The sequence below is a fragment of the Heloderma suspectum genome, chromosome 17 (genome assembly GCF_057233095.1).
Source record: "Heloderma suspectum isolate Gila_16-S chromosome 17, 16-S_ref, whole genome shotgun sequence".
Lineage (NCBI taxonomy): Eukaryota > Metazoa > Chordata > Lepidosauria > Squamata > Helodermatidae > Heloderma > Heloderma suspectum.
The window spans coordinates 3,501,483-3,529,424 of NC_139474.1; the positions used below are offsets into that span (position 1 = coordinate 3,501,483).

The 27,942-nt window shown below is 50.1% G+C and overlaps 2 protein-coding genes across 3 annotated transcripts; one reads left to right on the top strand and one right to left on the bottom strand.

Moving 5' to 3' along the window:
• Nucleotides 1-4,955: 4,955 nt before the first annotated feature.
• On the top strand, nucleotides 4,956-8,532 carry PRR30 (proline rich 30). Its single transcript, XM_084824496.1, has one exon. The coding sequence runs from the start codon at nucleotides 4,956-4,958 to the stop codon at nucleotides 7,584-7,586; it is 2,631 nt and encodes an 876-aa protein (XP_084680622.1). The 3' UTR covers nucleotides 7,587-8,532.
• A 3,204-nt stretch (nucleotides 8,533-11,736) lies between these two features.
• CCT3 (chaperonin containing TCP1 subunit 3) lies at nucleotides 11,737-27,761 on the bottom strand. 2 transcript variants are annotated; one of them, XM_084824738.1, is made up of 15 exons: nucleotides 27,673-27,761; nucleotides 24,769-24,830; nucleotides 23,632-23,767; nucleotides 22,543-22,593; nucleotides 22,368-22,430; nucleotides 21,258-21,354; nucleotides 19,994-20,111; nucleotides 18,794-18,980; nucleotides 17,579-17,728; nucleotides 16,179-16,311; nucleotides 15,993-16,074; nucleotides 14,915-15,095; nucleotides 13,318-13,563; nucleotides 12,741-12,872; nucleotides 11,737-12,111 (listed from the first exon to the last, which is right to left on the bottom strand). In XM_084824738.1, the coding sequence occupies exons 4-15, from the start codon at nucleotides 22,549-22,551 to the stop codon at nucleotides 12,007-12,009; spliced, it is 1,503 nt and encodes a 500-aa protein (XP_084680864.1). In that variant the 5' UTR covers nucleotides 22,552-22,593; nucleotides 23,632-23,767; nucleotides 24,769-24,830; nucleotides 27,673-27,761; the 3' UTR covers nucleotides 11,737-12,006. The 2 variants fall into 2 exon arrangements, with proteins under 2 accessions (XP_084680864.1, XP_084680863.1); XM_084824737.1 differs by lacking the exon at nucleotides 23,632-23,767.
• Nucleotides 27,762-27,942: the final 181 nt, after the last annotated feature.

Sequence of the window (27,942 nt, forward strand, 5' to 3'; positions counted from 1 at the left end):
AGCAGTGGGCCACAAGCTGAGCAGGTTACTGCCCCCCCCCATATTACCCATGCCCTTCAACCCCGTAATGGCCTGTGGCCCAAAGGACCATTAGAGAAATGAAGGGAGACAGGGAAAGAACTATGGGTTTCAGCGGTGGGTGGAAAGAACAGAGAGGAAGGCCAGGATTTCTTCTTGATCATCCCAGAGTGCAGGACACGGAATATTGGGCTCAAGTGACAGGAAGCCAGATTCCGGCTGAACATCAGGAGAAACTTCCTGACTGCTAATGCAATACGACAATGGAACCCGTTCCCTAGGGCGGTGGTGGGCTCTCCCACACTGGAGGCGTTCAAGGCGAGGCTGGACAGCCATCCGTCAGGGATGCTCTGACTTGGATTCCTGCATTGAGCAGGGGGGTGGACTCTACGGCCTTGTAGGCCCCTTCCAACCCTACTCTTCTATGATTCTATGAAAGACACTGTCTACCTACTGAGAAACAGCAGAGAGGGAGGCCGGTTATACACATTTCTCAGGAGCTCAATCTATCTATCTTGGTCAACCTGGTGCCCAGGCCTTCCCGCTGCTCAGTCACCAGATCTTCCAGAAAGGGAAGACCTGTTCTCTGATGCTGTCAGGGCTTTTTAAAAATGTGCCACCGTACACAAAATGTACAGTTTGAGGGAAAATACGCAGTTCCAGAATTCAGCGATGCCAAAGTTGTATTGTTAGCTGACGGGAAAAGTGGCTGATAACAATTGGAAAAGTCAAATGAGTGGTCCAGGCTCCTCTGGAACGCTAAAACCAGGTCGAGCGTACGCATTTCTCCTTCCACTGATAAAGACACTCCCCACAGACTCCACTGGTACTCTGTAGAGCTCCCTTTCCCATCCTGGTGCCCTTCATATGGTTTGGACTTCAACTCCCATTAGCCCCAGCTAGCAGGGCCAATGGTCCAGAATGCTGGGGATTCAGTCCAAAACAACTGGCGGGCATGAGATTGGGGAAGACTGTTCTAGAGTGTTCATCACCGTTTCCAAGTTGAAGGAAAACATTCTAGGATGTGTCATGTGAGTTGTCAATGTTACGACAAGGGCAGGGATGCCATAAAATATACACATACACATAGTTTATTGCTTTTTAGCCAACCAGGCCATCCGCATATAAAATATACAATATGGTATTCTGAAGGCAGCTGAACCGTGCTTATGCATTTGGGGTTTTCTTCTCTTGTTCCTAGGTGTGCGTTTTTTAATCTCTCACTCCAAGTTAAGCTTTGTCGGAGTTCATGAGGCCTCCTGAATATAACACTCTTCTGCATTAGTGCTGTTCAACTCCCAGGATCTTCTTCCAGGCTGTGTAGGCTTCTAAATGTCATGCAGTGTGACACTAAGCAACGAAGGGCACAAGGAAAGCGCACAGGGGTGTTGTAGGAGTGCACGCTATGCGCACGAATTGCAGCCACAAGCTGTTGGGTGGCTTTGCTCCCTGCTGGAGAAATGCCAGCGGACGCCCATGCCCCGAGAGTGGTTCACGGGGGCAGGCTCCCGCATCAAACCTCCTCCACCAATGTGTGGAGGCAGCAAGCGTGACCCTGTTTCCCCCCCGCACACAACGGTAAACACGTGGGGAGGGAATGCCTGAACACGGACAGAGTTCATTCATTTGTGTGAGCTGGAAACTCTGGCTCTGTTCATGCAGCTTGGCCTCACATTCGCCTTTCCAGCAGCTGCATCCCCCTGCTGACCTGTGTTTTGTGTCTTGCTCTTCCGTGACAGGTGCCTCCTTGTCTCGGGAAGAAGCGGGCCAAGAAGTTGGCAGCGTGGACAGGTAAGTCGTGTGCACGGCTCCCCCTCCCCCCCTTTTGGTCCTCATCCTCTGGCAACTGGGATGGTGCTCCTGGCATCCCCAGTGGCTCACGGATCCTTCTTGGGTCTCTCTTGTCTGCAGCATCCTTGGAAGAAGAAATGGACACAGCCATGGTCAGAGGACAGAGGTGATCAATGAGTCTGCCAGAGAGATAAATGGTTCCTTTCCAATACACAGAATTGCAAGGGGCAGGGCGATGATTGTCCTCCCACCTTCCCTAAGTGGTGACTCTGGTGCTTTCCCTTGCACCTCCAATCTTTGTGAATTGGCACCAGTCCCACACCGAAGGCTGCCTTGGTGCAGTCCCTGTCTGGGGTCACTCTCTAGCCTTGCCCAGGCTGCTGGCATCTCCCCTTTGGTCACCCTGCCCTGTCCCAGTTTGAAAACATTAGGAGGTTCTGAGGTGATGGGGGAAAGTACTGGAAATAGTTTTGGAAAAATATTGTACTCTCTCCCCCACTTTGTCTAGTAAAGCAACATTGGAACTGTTATTATTTATTACATCATCAACACACAGTGTCCTTTACAGAGTAACATCGCCAAAGAAGAAGAAAACAGTAGGCCCCTGCCCCAATGATCTTGCAATTTGGATTTATTTACTTGTCTTTTTGCTTGTTCGTAGCATGCCTTTCCACTGTAAAAAAGTGCTCGAGGTGGCTATTTTTTTTAAAGTTCAAGATACCACCAAGGGCAGGGAAAGCCAAACCTAACATCAGGAAACCATACTTTGTCACAGTGAAGACGAAAATAAATTTTGACTTGTTGATTTGCGTAGGTGTGTAGCTGCCCTGTCCAACGGGCTGGGGGAAGGTAACAGCAACAGAAAGGTGATGAGGGGTGGGGGTGGCTGAATGTCTGCAGTGGTTGTACAGATGGGAGGGGAAGATGAAATTAGCAGAGAGGTTCTGAATCAGATGGAAGGGTGAAAAGCAGCATCAGAAGGGGAAACTCAGAAGCGGGAAGTTGCTATAGTCACACAGTAAAGCAGCCCCATAATATGTGCCCCCTCCCATCCTCTCTAGATCGTATGAGAACCTAATCCTTCTGCGCATCTTGGACAAGAACATCTGGTACATCATGAGGAAAATAAAATGCACCAGTCACCGGTAAGGCACTCCCCAGGTCAGGATCCCTGCAGGGGAAGGGGCACGCAGGCCCCGTAGCATGGGGGTCCCGAGTGATGGAAGGAGCCATCAGAATGGGCAGCGGGGGGTGGAACGACCAGCATCCACTGCTCCCAGCACTCTGGGTAGGGCTGTCGCACAGCAGCCGGTTCTCACATGGGTTCATTCCCGTTTTGATGGCCAGTGACACAGAGGGGACCAACCTTACGGCAGAGTTACTTGGTGCCAGCAAGACAGACATTTTGTAATCTCCCCACCTAGCATTTGTCCAGCCCTTCTCCTCTTGCTCTACATTTACCAGCGTTTTACTCTGGCACAGAAAATTAAACCTGCCTCCATCCACCCAATTAACAGTCTAAGGGATAGCCATTTTTCTGGTCTATTTAGCCTTTGGCTGCTGTTTTGCAATGTGGTTATTTACAGCCAGGGCTGCAGCCAGCCAGACTTTGCAGTCTCCGCTAAATCTGCCCAGATGGGCAAGAGATGCTCTCTGATGTCGGGATGAGTTTCAGAGGCGCTCAGCAGCAGCAGAACGGCTCTCTGCTCCCCAAAGTGCCCTCACAGGCCCATGGCAAGCGCAGCGACAAACCTCAGCTTCTCATCTGGGCTGGGGAAGGCGCCGCCGAGGCGATTGCCAGAAAAAAATGAGATTTGCTCACAGCTGGCCTATTCACAAATCCGCACATTGAGCATGGAGGAGCAGACCAGAAGTGACAGGCAGGCAGGCAGGCAAAGGCCGTCTGTAAAGCACTATCAGCACCCCCCGCCCCCACCCCAAGGCACCTCCTTCCAGCCAGCTGTGGACACGTGTCTCCGCCCTGCTGCTGACCTTCCAGGCAGCTCTTTTTCCTTTGGCCACACAGCACCACTGGCAGAGCTGGCCCCACAAAGCGAGAGAAACTCAGCAGGCACAGCGCTGTATCTTAGTGACTCTATGGGGTAAAAGCATGTGAGCTTTGGACCTCCACAACACCCTTTTCCAGGGTGCGATCTGGTTCTCGGTTATGGAGGGAGCACAGATCTATATGTATGAAGGTACGCACACACGCCCTGGCCTCTTTCCCATGCTGCCTGAACACATCACGACAGGCGAGGCCGCCTCTGAAGTCTCGCGGTACGGAACAGCCCCGTCGGTGGCCAACGTGCCCTGAACATGCCCAGTCCCCTCTGATCTCGGAAGCAAAGCATGTTCAGGCTTGGACAGTCCTTGGCTGGGAGGCCCCTGGAACCGCAGGTGCTGTCGGCTTTTCCGCCTGTGAGAGCCAGCGTGGTGGAGCGGTTAGCATGCTGGACTGGGACGGGGGGAAGGTCTGGGTTCTAGTCCCCACTCTGCCATGAAGAGGGCCAGGAGACTCTGGGCCAGCCACTGACTCTCACCCTAACTACCCCGCAGGGTTGTTGTGGGGATAACATGGAGAGGAGGAGGATCATGTATGCCTCCTTGGGCTCCTTGGAGGAAAGACGGGATATGCATGTAACAAACAAACAAACAGTTGTGTACAGCCTCTCCATACAGCCCCTTGTCTCACTGCTACACCAGCACAGGGCCCCCTTGGAGTGAGATACTCGTAGACAGCTCCACCTCCAGGTTTCCTGTTAAACTAAGAGCATCTCTGGAAGGTGAGTGAGGCTGAGGGTCCGTGACTTGGCCAGGTTTTGCTTCAGCAAGAGGGGAGCCACGGGAGAGGAAGCAGCGATACAGGGCCCTGATCTCCACCCCTGCCCCATGGGCACCCTGCCTGGCTTCTGAGATCGTAGAAACGTTGCCTGCAGATTTGTGAGCATCTCTGTGGAGGGGCGGAAACTGGCTTTTTAAAAGGGAAGTGGAGATTCCTTGCCCGACACATCGCTTTTTCTGAATTCCCACGGTACGGTGCCCTTCGCGCCCTTGGGCACAAAGGGCTGAGCTGACGGCTGGCTCCAATGCGGGGTGGCTGTTCTGACGCATTGGTTTTGTCCTCCACCTCCAGGGTCCCACGCTTCATGTCCAGCAGCTCCGTGGCATCCATCACTTCCCTCTACGGCCACTCACCAAGGAACAGCCCCTTTGGCCAGTCCGGAAGGCCCCCCGCCCCGACTCCCGCTGCCCTGGACGGAGCCGCAGAAGGCTGGCGCCCAGGCCGCGGCAGAGGCAGCACTGCCCACCTCCAGAGGCTCGGCAGCAGGATTCATTTCCTGGGCTACAAGGAGCAGGAGCTGCTGGACTGGCACGTCCAGAAGAAGCATCGGGAGAAGAGGCCTCGGGAAGAGGGCGTGCCGATGCCCCTCCGGGCTCTTGCCATGGAAGCCAGGGTGCAGGTCGACGCCATCAAGGCCCCGCAGGAGGGGGGCCTGCAGTGGGTGAGCCAGCAGCGCCCCACTCGCCAGGGGCCACGCAGCCGCACCCCTCTGCAAGCCATCCGGCAGGTCCGCCAGACCCCCCCAAAGCTCCCCCGCGTGCACAGCTGCAGCCCCGACCCCAGGCCCTGGCCCCTCGCGCCGTCCCCCAAAGCCTTGCTGCCTCCCCAACTCCTGATCTGCCCGTCCGAGAGCCGCAGCAGCCTCCAGGCCCTGGCAGAGGGCAAGATGGGCAGCGGGCGTCCCAAGGCGGAGCTGGCAGGACTCCTCTGCTTGCTCGGCCAAAGCAGGAGCCCCCCGGCAAGGGAGCCTGGGAGGCCCGGGACCCCCAAGGAGAGAGGGAAGGAAGGCCGCAGCAGCAGCCGCGGCAGGAGACCCAGCACTCCGAAGGAGGCCCCAGGAGGAGCCAGCAGCCCCAAGGACAAGGCGACGGACGTCGAGATCTGCATGACGCCGGACCGGAAGACCCGCCGGCTGAGCTGGGCCGACGCCGCGCCAGAAGGCCCCAAAGCCAGCGGGACCCGGGCAGCACCTGGCTCTGTGCATCTGCCGTTCCTCGAGCTGGCTTCCTTGGGCCAGGACCAGCTGGAGGTGCCTGGCATTGCCACAGCCCAACTCGAACTGCACCAGGAGAGCCACAAGTTTGTGCAGCCCCCTGCAAAGCCCCCATGCCTGGCTCACACCGTCGTGCAGTCGCTGGACGAGGAGCAGGCCAAGCGGGACCTGCAGATGTGCCTGGCGAAGGACAAGCCCCCGTGCCTGGCTCAGGCCGTCATGCAGTCGCTGGACGAGGAGCAGGCCAGGCGGGACCTGCAGATGCGCCTGGCCGAGGACAAGCCCCCATTCCTGGCTCACACTGTTGTGGAGTTGCTGGACAAGGAGCAGGCCAGGCGGGACCTGCAGAGGTGCCTGGCCAGGGACAAGCCCCCGTTCCTGGCTCATGCCGTCGTGGAGTCGCTGGACAAGGAGCAGGCCAGGCGGGAACTGCAGATGGGCCTGGCCAAGGACAAGCCCCCGTTCCTGGCTCATGCCGTCGTGGAGTCGCTGGACAAGGAGCAAGCCAGGCGGGACCTGCAGAGGTGCCTGGCCAAGGACAAGCCCCCGTTCCTGGCTCATGCCGTCGTGGAGTCACTGGACAAGAAGCAAGCCAGGCGGGACCTGCCGATGTGCCTGGCCGAGGACAAGCCCCCGTTCCTGGCTCATGCTGTCATGCAGTCGCTGGACAAGGAGCAAGCCAGGCGGGACCTGCAGAGGTGCCTGGCCAGGGACAAGCCTCCATGCCTGGCTCACGCCATCATGGAGTCGCTGGACGAGGAGCAGGCCAGGCAGGATCTGCAGATGCGCCTGGCTGAGTTGCGGGAGAGGGGGAGCGGCCGGACGAGCGTGGAGTACCCTGTCTGTGTGCAGTGCAGCCGCTCCAACCTCCCCTGCCCCCACCCCCGTCTGCGGCATGGCCCTCGCCTCCTGGTCTCCCCCCGGCTCAGCGTGCAGGAGGGTGAGTCCCACATGACCCTGCGCGTCCGCCTGAAGATCAAGAGGCACCAGGCCAGCCAGTGGGGGCTGGGGCAGGGCGTGGGGACGCCCAAGGGCCGGCCAGGTCAGGAGCCCCCCTCGCAGCCGGACAGGGGTCGGAGCAAGCCTCAGAAAGGCTGGGCAGTGGTTGCTGCAGGACCCTGCCCTCAGGCCCCGGAACGCGCACCTCGCCCGGCTAGGCGCTCTGCAGGGGAGGCTGGCCCGAGGGTGAGAGGCCAGGGGACGGTTCCCTTGGTCCCCAAGGACAGCTTGATCATTGCTGCGGAGCGCTCCCAGCGACACTCCAAAGCTGTGGAGAACATCCAGCCGGCCCGAGCAGGAGCCGGGCCAGGCCGAGCCCAGCCCACCAAGAACCCCCCCACCATGTTCAAGGAGCTGCTCTTGTGTATCAAGAAAGCGTGGGCCAAGATGCGAGGGGAGGGAGGGAAGCCCCCCTCGAAGCCGGGCCCCGCGGCGTCCCTCAAGAAGCCAGACCCTGCCCAGGCAGCAGGGGCCCCTCCGACCATCCTCCCTGCCTCTGGGACCAAAGCCAGAGGAGGGATCTTGCGGCAAGCCTCTCTCCCCGCCGCCGAGAGCTTCACTGAACTGGCGGCTCCTGCCCCCGCCAGGCAAGCAGCCCCCCACAGCCGCCGAGGGGTGTCCCAGCAGCTTGCACAGGCACAGGCCTCTCGGCCCCCCACGAAAGGGGGCAGCCGCCACGCCAGGTCAGCTCCTTCGAAGAAACTCCCTCGACGGCGTAAGTGAGGAGGACCCCTCCACGCAAACATTCACAACCCCTTTCTCCGTTCACCCTTTTTTCACTTCTCTGTCTTGCCCATTCTCAGCTTGTTTATCCTGCACATTTCTTCTCTGTCATCCTCTCATCTCTCCTTCACTGGCTTCCTCCTCATCTTTCTTCCTTCTTCTTTTCCCCACCATTCAACCCCCTTTTCTCTCCCTTTCCTACCTTGCATGTTTTCCTTATTCCTGCTGCCCTCCGTTCTCCCTCATGTTCTTTTCTTTCTCAGCTTCAACAATTAATTGCAAAGCTGTCAATCTCTTTTCGGGGGTGGCAGGTCAGCAGTGATCACCAGTCAGGAGCAGAATGGATCACAGGTGTCCACCCTTCCTAGCCAAAGGGGACCGAGGGCAACGGCCCATCCAAAGACTGGCTTCTGTTGACCCCCAGGGCCCCCAGCTGAGACCCAGGCTGGGCTAGCGCTTTGATGCTGAAATGAGGGACCCCAGGGCTCAAGCAGGCCTGCCCAGAAGGAAGATGGGCAAAGCCTTCCAATCCCAGATGCGTGAAACTCAGCAGTGAAAGGCACTCTGTGTATGCTCAAATGTACTCTCCTCTTTATTACTTCACTTGCTCCCAGCACTGGAAAAAATTCTGGACCTAAGCTATGAGTGTTATGAACTATATATCTGCTCTAACCCTGAGGCTGTCTTTTAGCTAATCTTATTTCATACTTACAGTTTTCTAAATATATCGACAGAGTTGTATGTGAAAATGAAAATCACCTGCTGCCTATTTTGGATGGCACAACAGAATTTATCCATCTTTTTCTGGAACCAGATTTAACACCATAACTGTTTAGGAATCCTGACAATTACAGGCCTTTAACAGTTTTAATGAACTCAAAACCTAGTCACTTCTCTGTGACTTTTCTGTTGGTCCTAATAAAGTATTACCCTGCTCTGTACTTTTATCTGCAATTTTTTGCAAGTTGCAATGAACATTTTTCTTTTTTTAACCTAACCTAGATCTGAAGGTGTGTTCTGTGGCCCATAGAAAAGCTGCAGTATGAAATATATATTTTGAAAGGACAGGCTGCTGACTGTGATCTGAGCTAGCGGTGACTGACCAAGAAAGAGATCTTGGGGTTGTGGTGGACAGCTCGATGAAAATGTCAGCCCAGCATGCAGCTGCTGTAAAACAGCAAGCTCTACGTTAGGCATAATTAGGAAAGGAATTGAGAATAAAACTGCCAGTATCTTACAGCTCTTTGGTAACATCTACGATGCAACCACAGGCGAAATACTGTGTACAGTCTAAAAAACCATATTGTAGGGTTGAAAAAAGGGCAACTAAAATGATCAAAGGGCTGGAACAACTTCTCTGGCAGGAAAGATTATAACACTTGGGACTGTTTACCTTACAAAGAAGGTGGGTAAAGAGGAGATATGATAGAGTACAAAATTATGCCTGGTGTGGAGAACGTAGAGAGGGAGACATTTTCCTCCCTCTCTCATAATACTAGAAACCAGTGGGGTCCTCCCATGAAGCTGATTGGTGGGAGATTCAGGACAGATAAAAGGACTTCTTCACATAGCGCAGAGTTATAGGACATTTTTCTGTCTAAACATACATAGGATTGGGCCTTAAGTGCTTTACAAGTTCAGCTGTCTATCCTGTGGTATATGACTTTTATTCCTATTTTACTTTGGGAGAGGGAAGTGGGTAGAGACGCAGACTCGCCACCCAGTAAGCTCAAGGCTGAGCTGGGGTTTGCCTTCAACATTTACATTCTGGATTCCCCACCTTCCTTCACAGTAGGGCTACAACCAGAGGTTCTGAGTTACAACAGCATGCAGCATGGCTGTCATGTCAATGTAGGAAACAGTATGTGTACCCACATGACCACACGGGTCATTCATTATGTGAAGGGAAATCATTGCCAACTGCAGCAAGTTCATTGGTCCCCCACTGCATCGGTCCACTCTGTTTTAGATTGTACACTGTGACAGATGTTTTAATAATGATCACCACCAGTAGTTGTTGCACAATAGTGTACAGGCGTTTTGTTATACAGAAATGATGCTCAGAGACAGACAAGTCTGAGGGGAGAGTGCACTAATGCTCTAGAACACTCCCCTAAAGAAGCCCATATGACCCGTTAACTCCTTAAAGAGCCAGTTCCTCACCAGGCACAAGAAGCCCAAATGATGGGGGGAAGCTGATCCAATTATCTGTTCTGCTTGCCAGTTCTATGATTTTATGTTGTCGGATATTGTTTCAATTATTTGTATCTCGATACGGTTTGTTACTTTGAGTTCCCCTAGTAAAGGAAAAGCAGGATTTTAAAAAATAAAAACACCTGTATATATTGATCAGTGCCTGCCGCTTTAAAAGAGGCAGTAATTAGACCACTCCTGAAAAAGCCTAACCTGGACCCAGAGGATGTTAACAATTATAGGCCAGTGGCCAACATCCCCTTCCTGGGCAAGGTGCTTGAGCGGGTGGTTGTAGGACAGCTCCAGGCACTCTTGAATGAAACGGATTATCTAGATCCATTTCAATCGGGCTTCAGGCCTGGTTTTGGGACAGAAACTGCCTTGGTCGCCCTGTGGGATGACCTCTGCCAGGAGAGGGACAGGGGGAGTGCGACCCTGTTGATTCTCCTGGACCTCTCAGCAGCTTTCGATACCATCGACCATGGTATCCTTCTGGATAGGTTGCCTGGGTTGGGAGTTGGAGGCACTGCACTACAGTGGTACCGCTCCTACTTGGATGGCCGATTCCAGAAGGTGGTGCTGGGGGATTATTGCTCTATGCCAAGGCAATTGTGCCATGGGGTTCCACAGGGCTCTATTTTATCCCCCATGCTGTTTAACATCTACATGAAACCACTGGGGGAGGTTATCCGGAGGTGTGGGCTGAGGTGCCATCAATATGCAGATGACACCCAGCTCTGCCTCTCTTTCTCATCAAAACCAGGTGAGGCAGTGGCTGTTCTGAACCAGTGCCTGAGCACGGTAATGGACTGGATGAGAGCCAATAAACTGAAACTCAATCCAGACAAGACGGAGGTACTGTTAGTGGGTGGTTCGTCTGCCGGCTAGGTGATATTCAACCTGTTCTGGAGGGGGTTGCACTCCCCCTAAAGGATCAGGTTCGTAGTTTGGGGGTGCTCTTGGATCCAGAACTGTCACTTGAGGCACAGGTGAACTCAGTGGCACGGAGCACTGTTTATCAGCTTAGGCTGGTATACCAACTACGCCCTTATCTGGACAGAGATAGCCTAGCTACAGTTATCCATGCTCTGATAACTTCTTGTCTGGATTACTGCAATGCGTTATACATGGGGCTGTCTTTGAAAACGGTCCGGAAACTTCAGCTGGTTCAAAATAGGGCAGCAAGATTGTTAACAGGGACTGGCCTGCGAGCTCATATTACGCCAGTACTTTTCCAGCTGCACTGGCTGCCAGTCCATTTCCGGGCCCGATTCAAAGTGCTGGTGTTAACACTCAAAGCCCTTAACGGCTTGGGGCCAGGTTACCTGAAGGATCGCCTCCTCCCATATGTGCCTGCCCGGACCTTAAGATCATCATCAGCGGCCCTTCTCCGTGAGCCCCTGCCGAAGGAAGTTAGGCGGATGGCTACTAGGAGGAGGGCTTTTTCTGTTGTGGCACCCCGGCTCTGGAATGAGCTCCCTAGTGAGGTTCACCTGGCGCCTACATTGTATTCCTTTCGGCGCCAGGTGAAGACCTTTTTATTTTCCCAGGCATTTTAGCATTTTAGCTTTCTAAATTTTTATCTTTGCTGTTTTAAATCTGTATTTTAAACTCCTGCACTGCTGCTAGGTTTTATTGTGGTTGTATTGTTATATTGTGGTTTTAATGTTCTATATATTTTAAATTGTTTTATTGTGTGTTGTTTGGTTTTAATTTTTGTGAACCGCCCAGAGAGCTTCAGCTATTGGGCGGTATAGAAACAAACAAACAAACAAATAAATCGGGTGCTCACACTAACAGCTGAGACTGACTGTAGCCCTCTATTGAGTGCACACACCAGAGCAAGCCTGGGTTTGGTGACGTGCAGCATGAGAAACTGAGTGACTGGACCTGAGACCAAACCAAGGAGGTTTCCACATAGTTAAGAGAGAGAAAAAGTGACCCCCACAAAAATCTGTGAAGGTGAAGTGACATTTTTATTAATAAAGCCACAAAGAAGCTACAGTATACACTTAAATAAAGCGTCAGTGTCTCCTTAACAGAACGGGGAGCTAACGCACTTTTGGCCTTTCTTCATCCTCTCCCCTGCCAACTTCGAACTAATGAGTATTTGGACTCCGACCACACCTGAACCCAGGGCGAGGAAGAAAAGCAGCAGTCGAAATTTCATTCAGGTTGTTTCCCTCTCCAGCAATCCACGGTGCACCGTTTCCCCACCCTCAGAGAGTTACTCTTGGGCTGCATCTGGGGCTCCAGGCTGCTTGCTTTGATCATCTCCTTTCTTCTTATGACCTGAAACAATGTCATCGATACGCAGGAGGAGGACAGCGGTCTGGGATGGAGAAAAAGGTGTTAGCAACAACATAATAATCTTGCAGAGGCAAAATTCTTGGAGAGGTTACAATGCTGGCACCAAAAATGTCTTCAAAGCTAAGATTCTATTCAACTGGCCAGTTCCATCCTGCTCGATGCTGGCCTTCCTCCTTGAGGTATCCCATACCAATACACAACTGCATATTCACTAATGGTTGATTTTTCTACTTCACCAGCACAACTTAGTAGCATCCTCCGCTGGGGTGGGGGAGGAAAGAGCTGGGCAGAAACACAACTAAAGTGTAATGCAACCAAGGAAGTCAGACTAGCAAGTTAGGCCACCTCTTCAGCCTCACCATCAAACTCGGCCCAAAATATACATAGCCTTCTAAAGACACATAGGCTTGGAGAAGTGAAATCCGAAGTAACGGAGCAGGCACTAAGAGTTCCTTCAACACCCTTGCATGAACATGGCGCATGGTAGCAGAAGGAAGGAGGCACTTCCCTCAGAATGCAAAGGACGACGTCAGAATAATTTAAATCTCATTTCTGTTTAATTAGGTGGCACCTACCCCTCCCTTCCTGCCCCTGACCCCTTTTACCCAAAGTTGGGCTTCCACAGAATCATGCTTGCAATTTCTTCCTTACCTCTACAGCTGTCTTGTAGGTCTGCAATTTGACAGACAAAGGCTCCCATATACCCAGCTCTTTCATGTCGGCCAAGGCTCCAGTCTCCCCATTTACTCCCCAGGTCTGACTGCCTTCCTGGGTGTGTTTTGCCTGTAAGCAACAATGGCAAGAAGCGTCACAACACCACAAAGTCTGTTTTCCACTGCTGACCCAACCCAATAATCCAGCTGCTTCCCCCCCACCCCTGCCCAATATCCTGCCTCTGAAAAACAGGCAACACCAGGTGCTATGAAGCAGCCATGTGACAATTCTTGAAGGATCCCATCCACTGGTTCCCTGCTTGCTCCTAGCTTTCTTGGTAAGATTTGAGATTCAACTCAATTTTTACAATTTTGGGAAGACTTCCAGGGCCAAGGCACTGTCCAAGCAGGCACCATAGCATTTCTATTCCATGTATAGTATCCAGCACAATGCTTGCGTAAGACAATCTTCAGGTTGTAAGAGCGCTGGGCAGCGGCGAAGATTTAGCCTGGGGGCTAGCAAGAGAGCACTACTGACACATTAGAATAGCAGCAGTAGTAAGAACAGCCCTTACCCGCAGCGAAGTGAGTGCACGGATGGTGCTGGCACCACAGTTCTGGATGAGTGTCCTGGGAATGACCTCTAGAGCCTGAGCAACGGCGCGGTAGGGCCACTGCTCCACTCCAGTCATGACCTTTGACCTTTCTGTTAAGGCGTGTGCAACAGCCATCTCGGACGCACCGCCTCCGGGCACCAGCTGAGGGTCAACCAGGACATTGCGACAGACCTGCATGGCATCGTGGAGGTTGCGCTCCACCTCCTGGAGGAAGGGAGAGAAAGAGAGTGTGCAAAGGCTCAGGCCTCAAGACAAAACACCTGGCAAACCGGAGAGCAATTCAGAGGAGGGCTATAGAGGTTTGTGGGTACAGCTGAATGAACGAACGAGTCGAAGGGTCTTGAGAACCGGCCGCAGGGGGAGCTGCCTGCTAAGGAAGTCACTGCTCTGGCCTGCCCTCCTGCCAAACAAAGGCCACAAGGGAGGGCAATTCTGGGGCACCTCTGCACCAGGAGCAACTGAATGTTCCAGTCGCTACTGATGCAGAGATGATGCAGCAGAACTATCCAAGCTCACCACACGCTGTCCGTCATGTGCACGCGCACGAGTGACTGCTTGGGCCTTGGCAATGCCCAGAACACACAGGTAATTCTTACGCTAAAGGTAAGCCCTTTCAGATGTGAGAATTACATGGGCATCTCATTTTAATTCTGAAAAAACCGAAGTCTCCTTAGAGCCAACAGGAGTTTAGGAAGTACTGCTTTAGGTACTGGAGGAGCCTCTTGGGCACTGGACTACATGTTCCAGAGGGTCCTTTCTAACTCTGTGGTTAAAGACAGGCTGACAACGATCTGGGGTCACCTTCACCCATATCACCGTACCCACACTTTCAGCTCAGCAACAGAAGCCCTCTCATTTGCCCACTTAACTGCCTTCAAAGGTAGACAAGTACATAAGAAAGGGCCTTTTCCAGTGGCCCCACACCTCTGGAATGGGTTGCTGTCTGGGGTCCAACAGGCCCCATCATTGCAAGCTTTTAGGACAGCCCTAAAGATATGCACGTTTTCTCTGGCCTTTCCCAGAGTATGCGTCATTGGACTATTCTGGGTTTTTAGCTCCAATTGTATTTTAGGTTTTAGTTCTGTTTGGGCTGCATGTTTTTATTGCTGGTGTGCTGATTTTATCAGCTAGTTTGCTGATTTTATTATTGTATTCTACAGGATTTTTATCATGTAAGCCAACTTGGGAGGGCTTTTACCCTTAAAGGCAGGGTAATAACCTAGAACTATTTTAAATAAATTAATTTAAACATGGAAAATAAATTAAACGTGGAATCCAACCTGCAAGCCACATCTCTCCCATTTCCCCAGAAAAAAGTGAACGAAAGTAGATGCCCATCTCTCCTGTTGCTGTCTCACAGGCTTGTCTCAGGGTAATAACCTAGAACTATTTTAAATAAATTAATTTAAGCATGGAAAATAAATTAAACGTGGAATCCAACCTGCAAGCCACATCTCTCCCATTTCCCCAGAAAAAAGTGAACGAAAGTAGATGCCCATCTCTCCTGTTGCTGTCTCACAGGCTTGTCTCTCAGCGCTGACTGGGGGCTACTTACCGCTAGAATCTCTTTGCTGGCGCCCCGGAGCATGATGGTGCAGGCCTTGGGCTCCTTGCAGTCAGTGATGAAGGCAAAATACTCGTCCCCGATTTTCTTCACTTCAAAAAGCCTTGCACCAGTCCCAACATCCTCTTCACGCAGCTCATCTGTGCGGCTGACAATACGAGCCCCGCAGGCCCTGCCATGCAAGAGAAGGGGAAAAATCTTTCCAGTGCTGAGGCTCCATCCTCGTACCCAGGTTTGGCAACATTATGATGCGACATGTGCTCTTTTTTGGTGGATGGTCTTTACCAACAGGATGCTTTCCTGCTAGTGGCTAGTTCTAAAGAGGGAAACACTGGGGCTCAGACCTGCAAGGAAGTGGTGCCCCCTCTGCTATCCACAGGATGGACACTCCCCTCCTTCAATACACATCCAGGCAGCAGCATCTAATGGGACTTTCCTGCATGGCCTTGCTAGAGTTGCCCACTACCAGCTCTGTCTAGCTTTAGACAGGTCTGTAGTATTACAAGTAGGCCAGGCAGGGAAGTTTCCTCCACAAGCTATCCATGTTTCCTTCTAGTGATTTTGAGATTTTAAACCTTTAACAAGCCACTTTCTTCTCACAGCTGGCTTAAGGCACAAAGGAAAATTTCCTGAGAAGACATGGGCTCTCCAATGTTTCCTAAACTTCACACACACACACCCCCCTCCCAAAACATATGGGTCATCACCCTCCAGCAGGAAGTAGTAACAGGGGAGTGAAGGAAAACTGATCCCTCACTACTGTGCTCCGCCCTGGTTAAGCTAGCTGCTCCCCTAAAGTCCAAATACACAGAGAATCACAGAGCTGGAAGGAGCCATTTAAATCATCAAGTCCAACACCCTGCTCAGTGCAGGAATCCTCAGTGCACGAATCCAGCCTAAGGCATTCCTGGCCAATGGCCATCCAGTCTCTGCTTGAATACCTCCAGTGACTGAGAGTGCACATGATGGAGTGCAAAAGAGAAAGCACCCTAGGAATGTCAAGCGTATGTTCCTCCAACTCAGCTTAACGGTTTCCTAGCTTGTCTTGCAAAAATTCAGGTGCATTTACCTTGCAATCCGGTTGTTGTCAGTTTTCCTCACCCGGCGGATAGCAGTGATGTTAGCTCTCATCAGGAAATGTTGGGCCAGGTCTAAAGCCAAAAAAAGTCTATTAAGTACAATATACAGGCAGGGAGGTAAAAAAAAAAGATTGTCAGGAGGTGTTTACCCATATAACACCACATGTGTTGTTTACCTGAGATTCCCTTCTCCGTGATGATGAGATCTGGTTTGACTTTGATCAACTGCTCACACATCTGCTGAATGAACTCCTCCTCCATCTGCAGGATGCGAGCAAAATCCTCCTCACGAGTTATTTCAATGTCAGTCTGCAAAAAAGGATGCAAATGCTTTTGGGTGAGTTTACAGTCAGTAAGCGTATTTGGTTACGGCACAAACGTTTACTTATACGTGTATCCTCCAGGAATTGGAAATGACAGCCATTTCCCGCATTTCACAATAGCTATGGCTTGTAATTCTGTCACTCATTTTCTCTACAGCACTCTTTGCTTTGGCATTAGCTTCTTCACCCACAATGAGGCAGCACAACAGCATATGCGCCAATTCTGAAGGATGCAGAAAAATGGGAAGATATAGCTGTGGATGCAGAACTCAGCTTGGTGGGAACCTCAGATTAAAAGACAAGTTTCTAGCCCTTGTGGCTGCAAAGACAACGTGTGTGTTTGTACGGTGGGGGGCAGAATGCCTGCTCAAATCTCAGAAGCTGGGGGGGGGGGGAATCAGATGTCCAGTGTCCAAAGGAAAGGGCTTGAGTTTGCTTGTCCCCTCAGTAAAAAAATTACACAGAACAGCAAACATGTGCACAGAATGTGTACTACAGAATTCAGTTTTCCTTGGCCGTATTTTGGACTGCTTGGATGCAGAATACATAAAGCATAGCAACCTAATACCAGAACAGAAGCATTCATTCAGAGAAGTTGTCATCTGAAGTGAGCCACTCCTTAGTTAATTCTCTATAGTATATGGGGTGCAAAACTATCCAGTTCTGTAGGGCAGGGCTGGGCAGCTTAAGGAGGTCCAAGGACCATTTCCACCCCCCTACACCCCCTTGGGCCACTCTCACACACAATGCCAAAAACAGGGGGGAGGAATAAAAATAATACAAAATGGTGCTCCATAGCTGCTATGGAGTCCCAAAAGGGTCAAAATTAGTTTACAAACAAGCTAATGTTGACCTTTTGGGGGCTCTGTGGCAGCTACAGACACCATTCTGTTTGGGGAATTATTTTTAACTTTTTTTGGTTCCCAAATCTCAGGGGATGACAGGGGTCGCAAGTTGCCCACCCCTGCTGTAGGGTCACATGGCACCTATTGTACCAAAACACGCAACCATGAGAGGAAGCCTACGGGGAAAAAGGTCACCCTCAAGCTGTAGGAGTCAGTTTTCAACCACGGGGGCTTGAATGTAGGTGATCAAAAAGCCACATGGAATACAAAAAAGGACAATAAATCAGAACAGGTCTCTGACCATGCAAAGCTCTCCAGAATCCCACACCAATACATCGAAAGCACTTGGCTTCAACTCACTCTATCCCTCAGCGCTGAAAAATAGGGGAATCTTGAAAGCCAACATACCTGACTCTCGCCTTTCTTGTACTCCAGCGAGCAGTCTAGCAAGATGATGCGGGGGTTCTTAATGGTGCGACGCATCCGAGGGTGAGTAATATCTTTATTCATCATGACACCACGCAGGACACACGAATCCTCAATAAAGCCACCTGGAATCTGGGGGAAGCAATGAGGCCAGGAGCTATTCAGTTATTGTAGCAAGACAATTTGGAAGATTTAATTTTCTTCCAGACTGACATAACCTATTTATGCTTAAGCATTTACACCACAGCCTAAACCAGGTCAACTCTCAAGGCTTTAAAAGCTCACATTGTGCATGCACAAACTCCTGTAGGTCCAGGACAGTTAGAGAAGCAACTGGGCTAGGCCTGAGGGGGAGAGGAACTCGAGGAGGAGAAAGTTCCCCTTTCTCAGAATTGTGCCCATGGTCAACTGCTGGAGGGGAGTGACTGGCTTATGCCACTTGTAATTGTCTTAGCAGATAATGGCGGCAGTGGAGGCGGGGGCGAAGATTCCCTTTCCAGTTCTGTCCCTGCTTCTAGAGCGATTTCTACAAGTAAGAATATACGATGCTGACTTCTACTCAGGTTTCTCTTTTATGCTCTGTTGTCCTTATTATTGAACGTACGAAGCTGCCTTATGCCAAGTCAAGGCGACTGGCCCATCCCACCAAGCAGTCTCTCCAAAGTCTCAGGCAGATAACCTTTCCCACCCCCATCATCTGCAATTCTTTTGAACAGGGACACCAGGAACTGAACTTGCATGTAAAGCGTGGGGTTCAGCCCCACCGCTTGGCCAACTTGCTTACTGGAATGCACCACTGGACTAATCTGTAAAGAAAACCCTAGACTTCAGCTGGCCACTACGAAAAGCAATCGAAAAGTTGATCTCATTTGCAGCTGCAACAGCATTAAAACTGGTAGTGTCCGCTACTGACTGTGCTTACTGTAACTTCTCCTTTCTTTGTACTGCTTGCAAACATGTTTTGTTCTTGCTTATATCCTATGGTTTAAATAAACAATATTCTGTTTCTGAAAGCCGTATTTTTCCATATTTGAAAGAAAGCCTGGGCTCAGTAGGATCAATCTATATTCCTTCTCTATTATTTCTTGTTTCGCTAGCATAAGATGATGTCAACTATTTCTAAGGGACTTCATTTTTTTTTCTCCCAGGCCTTCAAAACCAAGCCCTAGCCACAGAAATACATTTTTTTCTTTGTACCTTTTCTACTTTGGCATATTTCTTGATGTCAATTTCCTTCCTGCCATTTTCCTCAAATTCCACAGTCCTGACTGCATCCAGGGCAATGCTGCAGGCCAGATCTGACCAACGATTGATAGCCTTGGTGCCAATGGCGCTCTTGATTATTTTAAGCATAGCTTCACGGTTGTTAACGTCGACTGGAGCACTGTGGAAGCCAAGCACAAAGCACGTAATCAAGAGGACATATAACAGAGCTCTATGCCCATTCCTAATGGTTGAGCAGTAGGTGACTTTGGTCACATCTACTGACCAAATCAAAACATATTTGGAATTGATTTAGCTGTCATGAATTCCTTCCCAGAGGACTTTGAGAACTGTCATTTCATGCGCACATTGATCAGTCATTGTTAGAAGTCTATAGTTTCTTCAGAGAACTGCAACTGTTGTGGCTTCAGGTTTCAAAATGATTTTGATTTGTGGGATGTCATTATTCAAGAGGGATATTTCCCCGCCCTTTAACAGGAGATTGCAAACATCAACCCTGGGGCCTTCCATAAGCAAAGAGTGCCATCTACCACAGATATAAGCTTCCTCCCCTCAAAAGGAATGGAGACTGGGATCAAATATGGATTTGCACCTAGATCAGGGGCAGAGAACCTCTTTCAGCCTGAGGGCCCAATTTTATTTCAGAGGAGCTTGTGGGGGCCACATTCCAGTGGTGGGCGGGGCCAAAAGCAAAGAGGATGGGGCAAAAGGCAAAACAGGGTGGGCGCACAAATACAAAAAACCATATTGTAGCCTAAAGCTCTTACTGCCAGTCCCTAAGCCTTAGGAAAGGCATTTCAACCTTTTAAAATGGGGGTGGGGAGAATTGCGCAAAAGCTCGGATACCACCAACTGATGGGTGGTTGGGGGAAGGGGAAGGGGCATGGCCATCTGAGGGACCACAAAGGACCCGACTGGGAACCTAGGAGGATCAGATTTGGCCCCTGGGCCTGACATTCCCCATCCCTGAGCTAGATGCACATCAACTAGGCATGTGCTTAGCTACGGTGTTGGTTACTGCTTCTCTTGAAATCAGTCACTTGCAGCCAGCTCTGTGCTTGACACCGGCTCTGCTTCTCTTCCTGCCACCTCCCTCAGCTGCCCAGAGAGGTACCCATCACCTTATCTGAATACTCTCTACATTCCCTTCTAGTGCTTAGCCATCCTGCTCACCTGATCCTTTTGAGAGCGGTGATCATGTCATCCAGAGCCTTTCTGTACGCACCAATAATCACCGTTGGGTGCATTTGCTGCTCTAGGAAATGCTCAGCAACTGATAACATCTCTCCAGCTAAAGAGCAAGCAAAGGGCAGTTAGTAGGTATTGCTGCTATGCAAGTTATCAAAGGCACCATGATAACAGAGACACCAGATGGGGTACATCCTCTACATCCCAGGGAAGAAGTCAACTCCCACCAATATCAGTGCTTCTGACTTGCACGATGTAAGAAAGGTGTGCGTTGCAATTAGAACATGTTATGGAAAGGACCTTTAGCCCAACCCTCTCATCGCAGGTGTGCAGGCCTAATCCAGCCCCACCAGCCTGTGGAGCCTCTGGGACTCCTCCATGGGGCGGAGCTTTGCCTCCAAACCCCTCCCTCCTGAAGGAAATCCAAGAAGTCCAATTGGCGAAGCTGAGTCTCTGCTTGAAGCCAGGGAGTTAACAATGTCAGGCAGGTGTGCCCACTGTCATCCATCCCCACGCCACTCTAAAGTGGTTCTGTACCCCTGCAATATCCCCTGGCCCCTCCCCAACAACCCCTTTGCCATCCAATGGCAAAGTGCTGAAATGGAAGTGAAAACTAAACGTATCAGCAGTTCTGTGAACCACGCAGGAGAAAGAGGTCCTTTTGACAGCAACATTTCCTAGCAGCCCAAGACAGAAGTGCTGTGCTAGAGAAGCTGTCTGTCTTATTTCCTATTCCTCCACATTACAAACTCTGCTGTGTCTCCATAAAAGATGGGATCATGTTGGGGACAACCCACTCCTCTTTAAGATGAACTGGTTCCACAAATACAAAAGTGCCTATTAATGTGGGCTTTGTACAGAATTGGCCAAGGTACTCCGATGTCTGAGGTAGGAAATCCAAACGGTACCCCATCACACACAGGCACTGCAGCATACAAGCCGCTTGGAGGTCTCCTGCACAAGCCCCATTGAAATGAACAGTGTGATATGGAACTGTCTTTCCATCTATTTCTTTAAAGCTACAAGGACTCTTGATCTTGCTGCCAGCATCCTTTGGCCACGTGGAACACAAGTATTTCCAGGGACTTATAGATCCACAATGGCACTCAAAATGCCCCAACTGAGGGGACTTCTTCTCTCTGCCTCTCCTCACTACGGAAATGTAAGTGTGTGAAGCATTTGTGGCTATCTCACATGCCCCGTGCTCTTGACCGACAGTCCCTTGTGTGTGCATGCACACAGTTCTTACCCAGAATAATCACAGATGTGGTCCCATCGCCCACCTCTTCGTCCTGAGTGCGGCTGATTTCAATCATGGACTTGGCAGCCGGATGCTGGACCTGAATCTGTAAGGAAGGAGAGAGGCACATGCCACGCCTTCTGGAACACACCTGTTCCCTGGGGGCATGACTGGAAGTTCCCGAAGCATGTGGAGGCCTTGGATTGGGCCCACATAGTGGTGGGAAGGGACTGAGGCCCGTGGTAAGGATCACGGACATCTGACCCTGACCAGGTCAGGAGACCCTGACATCTGACAGCTGGCCTGTGCACCTTGGAAGAAGGGCATAAATAAAAACAACTTGTTCTAATTAAGCAATCAACGTTTACCAGACCTTTGCAAAGAATTCACGCTGCCAACACAGAGGAAGGCATTTCTTAACACTCAAAGTAACACATGCTCTGTCTTGGCAGGAAACCTCTAATCTCAAATATCTGCACTATTAGCAATAGTCTCTAGATATCCATGTGGTAAATGACAACGGAGGCATCCTGCCTTTCTACAACCTGGCAAAGACAAGTGAAGTCCAATACCGATTTCCAGATGGGAGTTTTAGTCCAACACATCAACCCAAGCCAGCATGGCCACTGGGATAGGAGTTGTAGCCCCATACATCTAGAGGGCAGCAGGTTGGGGAACGCTGCCTTACAGGGAGGAGAAAGAGGCAGTGCCCATGGGGAGAAGCAAGAGGAAGCAGCAAACCTCAAAGCAGAGGGCCCTCAACACTGAGCAAGGAAGGAAGCAATGGAATGGCCAGGGAACAAGGAGAAAGATGCGTGGGTTGGGGCCAGGGGCTCAGAGCAACACAGCAGAGCGGGACCTGGCCAGAGGAAGAGGCAGTAAGAGGGGCCTTGGATCCAAATCTTGTGAATGTTTATATGCTCAGAAATTATAGCCACCTTAGCCATTAAAAGGAAGTTTACTCCTGGGGCATCCTCATTACCATCTACTTCTCACCCTCCAATTTCACAGTCATCCAGGTCCTTTAAGGAATACATGCCAGGGCTCACTGCAGATGCATTCTTTCAATCCTGCCTGCCTTTTAGCCAAGAATCTGGTGTCAGCAGCAGGGCAACTTACTTCTCTAAGAATAGCATTGCCATCATTGGTCATGACGATCCCACCCATTGGGTCCATCAGCATCTGCATTGGGGACGGAGGAGTATTTCTGTTAGCTTCCATGAAATACAGCCCCAGCAAAGGCACATTCAGATTATCTCTTTAATGGAGTGATGAAGGAAAATAGTTCTCTCACCTTCATCATGGCTCTTGGTCCTAAACATGTTCTAATAATATCAGCAATGGTCTGAAATAAAAAAAGAATTATAATTGATTCTAAAAGAAAATCTAAGAAGGGAGATACAAAACTCCAAGATAATTAATTATGCTTTGAGTTTCGGAAACATCATGATGCAAGATAAAACTGGCTACTGCCTGCTAACTGTGAGCCTCACCACATATTGGCTAAGCTGCTGGATATCATGGAATATTCATTAACATTCCAACTGCTCAGCAGGAAGTTATCATCATCATCTTCATTTCTATACCACCCCATAGCTGAAGCTCTGAGTGGTTTAAAACAATATATATCAAAATACAACATAATTACAAAATACATTATGAGAAAACATCATGAGAAAAGCAGTCTAAAAATTAACATACAAAATTTAAAATAATTTAAGGGCACAATCCTATGGCCACTAGTTAGTGGCTAGACGGCTGTAGGATAGGTCGGTTCCCCGAGAACCGACCTCCGCCACTTCCCGCGCTGCCTCATAGGTAGCGCCGAATGGCCCTGCACTCCGTGCTTGGAAGAGGAGCACAGAGCAGCAAAAACGGGGTGTTCCTGGGGGTGGGGTGGGCGGACGTGCCGTTCTGACACTTCCTATGCATCTTCCAGCATCCACTGTCCAGTAGAGAGTGAGCCTATAGGCAAGGACTGCCTTATCTTTTAATACCTGTACTGTGCTTTGAAATTTTAGGTGCTTTATAAATGTTTATTAATAATAACAGTAGTGATGTATGGTGGTATGGCCGCTATCTGCAGTTTACAGAACTACTCCACCCTCTGATGTATTTACTAGCCCTCCCTCTACCTGGCATGCAGAGGAGCGGGAGGCAGAGCAGGATGCCATGATTTTGGCTCTGCTCTCCCAGAGGAAGAGACAGATAGCTGGACTTCTGGGTTCCAAGTCCTCAAGATTTCATGAACAATGTATATTGTGCTTTAAAGTCTTCAAGCAGCTTGAATGAACTCTCCAGTGTATACTCAGAAGTTCGGTTTTTAATTCATCTAAATAACCAAGGGATCTAACACAGTTCTCTATTGGACAAGAGGTTGTACCTGAGCAAGATATCGCTTTGCAGCAAGTAAATGACCATAGCCACATGAGCGCCGAAGAATTGATGCTTTCGAACTGTGGTGCTGGAAAAGACTCTTACGAGTCCCCTGGACTGCAAGGAGGTCAAATCAGTCCATCCTAAAGGAAATCAACCCTGAGTGCTCATTGGAAGGACAGATATTGAAGCTGAAGCTCAAATATTTTGGCCACCTAATGCGAAGAGAAAACTCCCTGGAAAAGACCCTGATGCTGGGAAAGACTGAAGGCAAAAGGAGAAGGGGACGGCAGAGGATGAGATGGCTAGATAGCATCACCGATGCAATGGATATGGACTTGAGCACACTCTGGGAGAGAGCAGAGGACAGGAAGGCCTGGCGTGCTATGGTCCATGAGGTCACGAAGAGTCGGACACGACTTAACGACTGAACAACAACAATATACATCTTTCTGATAAACTTGTACTTATCAATTCTCTCCAATGAGCTTGGGGCAGAATATATGAAGTTATTCTTTTTTTTTCATTACAACAACATTTAGGGTAGATGGAATTGAGAGAAGTAAAGAGACTGGTTACCCACTGAACTTCATGGCTGAGTAGGAACTTGAACTCAGGTCTTTCTGGTTGAACCCCAACACTCCATCCAATACACTAGGGCGGGCAGACAGTAATTTGGGATCTACCGACAGATCTCTGGGGGAATTCATCATCAAGAGTTTCCAAGTCCCAACTGTATTACAATAGCAACAACAAATTACTTTTACCACCTAAATCAGGCTGCTGAAATAAAGCTTGGGGCAACAAGAAGTGGATTTCTGTATGGAAGGACTCTGAGTTCAGTTCAGTTCTGGTAGCAAAAATAAATGTCTAGGCTCAGAGGCAGCCTTTTCTTTCATTCAAACTGTGTATCTTTTGTACCTGGGCTCTGGTTGGATCCAGCAATCCTGAATTCTGCCCACCCCTGCACTACACCACAATCACTCCAATGGAGATTTAAAGCTGAATTCTCTCAACACACATCCATTTTTTTGCTGTACAAGCATCGTTCTCTACCATTTCTCATATTCTGAGTCTTGCAAACTAATGGCGATGATACACGTCTCTCCCTTTCTTCTCCAGTGCATTTTCTAGCAAACCATACCTTAGCAGCATTAATGTTTCCAGTCTGGACTTTTCTTCCAGACTCACGCTTTGTGTTCTGACCTAAGGCAAATGTAAACAGGAAAAACAGTGATTAGAACAATCTAATATTTCACAAAAATCTACTGTTTTTCTTTAAAGCCCTTGCTTACCTCTTCCCTGTTTTCACTCCCAAATGCAACAAAGCCTAGTATGTGTAACTGCACTTGCTCAGCTTCATTCCTCCTTGCTTTCTAAACCCTCCTCAGTCAGACTTTTGATTGTATCCTGCAGGATTCTATTTCTTGTTTATTTATAACGTAAAGTGCTGTCTGCATTGATAATGCTGCAATAATTTGTGACTTTTGTACACAACATCTTATGCATGCTTTCTCAGAAGTTAGTGACACTATGTTTGATGGGGCTTATTCCCAAGTAAATGCATACAGGATTAGCATCTTAAAAGATTAAGACAATGTCCATAAGGAACAGAGACAGAATATTCCAGAAGTTGTGGCAGCTGATGTAGGAAATAATTTCTCCTCCAGTAACCATTATATAGCGAAGGAAACATGACCAAGCAACTCTAAATTGAAATACAGTTGCTTGAGATGTTACCATCTTTTATATATTACTGCACTAGTATGACTGTTAGAATGCCCATTCACGTAAGGGCTACGTGGCATACTATGTTTTCCCCAACAGTGCTCTGTAATGTTTAAAAGGCAAAGAGAACATCTTTTCTGCAGCGCATCCACGATACATGTAGCACTTTCCCAATCCACACATTTCCGGGGGGGCACACATCCCCCGTTAACTGCAAAGTGTTTTCTCAAAACCGGCATTAATCTTCATATAAAGGTAATACAAAGGGGATCTTAAAGGAGCAGGCTACAGACCCAGCAGCTACAACCCTCACCCCATCCTGAAAGACAGGGAAGTATACAGAATCACCTCATCTATTATGTTGGACAAGAAAAGAAAGGCCCATCCCTGGCTGATTCATCTTCACACACATAAACTTCATTTAGCTCTTGGGAAAGACCAAGGGAAACCTAACTCCCATTCACTGCCAATGTTGTCGGAGCTGATTTATATTATGGCAACCGTGCCTGCAACAAAAAGTTTATTTGGGAAACCCCTCCCTCAAAACACAGACATGCACTAACAAATGCAGCCCTATTTCAGATCTTCCCTACAAACATCTCCACAAGCCAGAGTCTGCTACACGCATGTGGTGTCTTCTGTAGTAGGCATCCACCCCCATATTAGGTGATTTCCTCTACTCACTCTATCGACTCCCATAAATTCACACACATAAAATCTCACTGTTTCTCCTTTTATGAATGGAGGAAGAGGAAAACCCAAGAGGAGATTAACGACTGAGGAGAAGCCAAGAGGCACACCCCAGCAATCAGAACAAAACAGCAAAACCCACCTATTAAGAACAGAAACAAAAAAACAGGTGGGGAGAGAGGGAGAACTGAATCTCAGTTTAACAGAACACATGGGAGGCAAAGCATTGGAATATTTCAGAGGCAAGACTCAAAGCAGCACCCTTTCTAGTTCTGCATGCTATTTTGGAGATTTTTAAAATGAAAAAAAATATGACTAGAGTATGGGAGAACATACCAAGGGAAAAAGGGAAGATTAAAAACATAGGTGGGAAGGGGTAAGGAGAGACAATTTAACACCGGGAGAAAAATATTTGGAGAAGGATGGGAGTGGTGGGGCGGATCTCAAAAGAGACAAGGTGCAAGGAGGAAACTGATGAGGGAGGAAATGAGGGACAGCCCCCCCTTCCCAATAAAGCTGGCTAATAAAGGAGGCAAGAGGGATGATTTGGGGGTGGAAGTGGCAGGAGGGGCCAACAGAATAGATGCCACATAAACATGGGGGCAGAGTTGAACGGTTATGGTGGGCACATGAGGGAAGATCCTAAGGGAAGGAAAAAGGGGGCTCTAGCCGAACAACAACATTGTAGGGAGGAGTATGAAGCAGGCAATTATGGAGAGCATCCAGTACTGGGGGGAGGGGGCAATAGTAAGGGTCCCCAGCCCAAGTCCAACCAAGCAGGATAGGTTAGACCAAATCAGGACCCCAATGCTCTGCGGGCACAAAGCAGCTCAGCCTGATATACAGACACAGAAGCAGGGGGATACTCGGTGGAGGGGAAAGGCCCCCAGTGTGCACTTCTGGGATACATGGGGTGGGAAGCAGTTAAAAGAAGCACGTAATTTGGGGGCTTCATCTGGGGATCAGGAGAAATGCCTAATATATACTTTGGGGCCAGGGGAGCGAGAGAGAAGCATGAATCAGATAATTATGGGAGATTTTGATTGAGGAGAACAAGAAGGGTCCCCAACAGGCAGTTTTGGGACTACCTGATGAGGAAACAAACGAATGAGTAACTTATTTTGGGGGGGGGATTCAATGAACAGAGAAGGTCCCTCAAGGGGGAAGTTAACGAAGAAGGAGTTATAGGGGTTTAGAGGGGACAGAGGGGTCCCCCAGTACTCTTCTGGGGTGGCCAAGGTAAGTGAGGCGGGGACTCCGGGGAGATATTTCGCGGAGGAGACACCCCCAGAGGAGCCTCCGGCACTTCCTGGGTATATTTGGGGGGGAATAAATGGAGGGGATCTTGAGGAGGGAAACCAGAGAGGAGCCATTTGGGGGTCCCCATCTGTTTTGGGGCTGGGGGCCCGAAATGAACGGAGGCATCATGAGGTGTGTTTAGTACGACTGTGTTATCACACCTATCTAGCCTATGGGGGGCAGGGGGGCCCCAGCAGTGCGCCCCATGGGGGGCGACGGCAAGGAGAATCCCCTGAGGGGGGAGATGCGGGGGGTCCGCTGAAGGGGCCATCGAGGGTGGGGTCCGCTGGGGGGGCCTCTCCCCCACCCAGCCCTGCTCCCTCAGACTCACTGAGCACGAGGACGGGGCGCTGGCCCATCATCTTCGCGGCGAGGCGAGGGGAAGCCGGCGCGGAACCTTCTGGAGGAGGAGGAGAAAGGAACGGGGGGGGGGAGCGCCCGGACACCCTAACCGGCCCGCTGCGGCCGCTCCGCCAATCCGCGCCGGCGCCCCCGCAGCCTCGCCCAATGGGGAAGCGGGCCCTGTCACAGCGGCCCCGCCCACTCCCTTGCGAGCAAGATGGGTTGACAGACCAACGGACTACGCTCTCTCCGCCCGCGC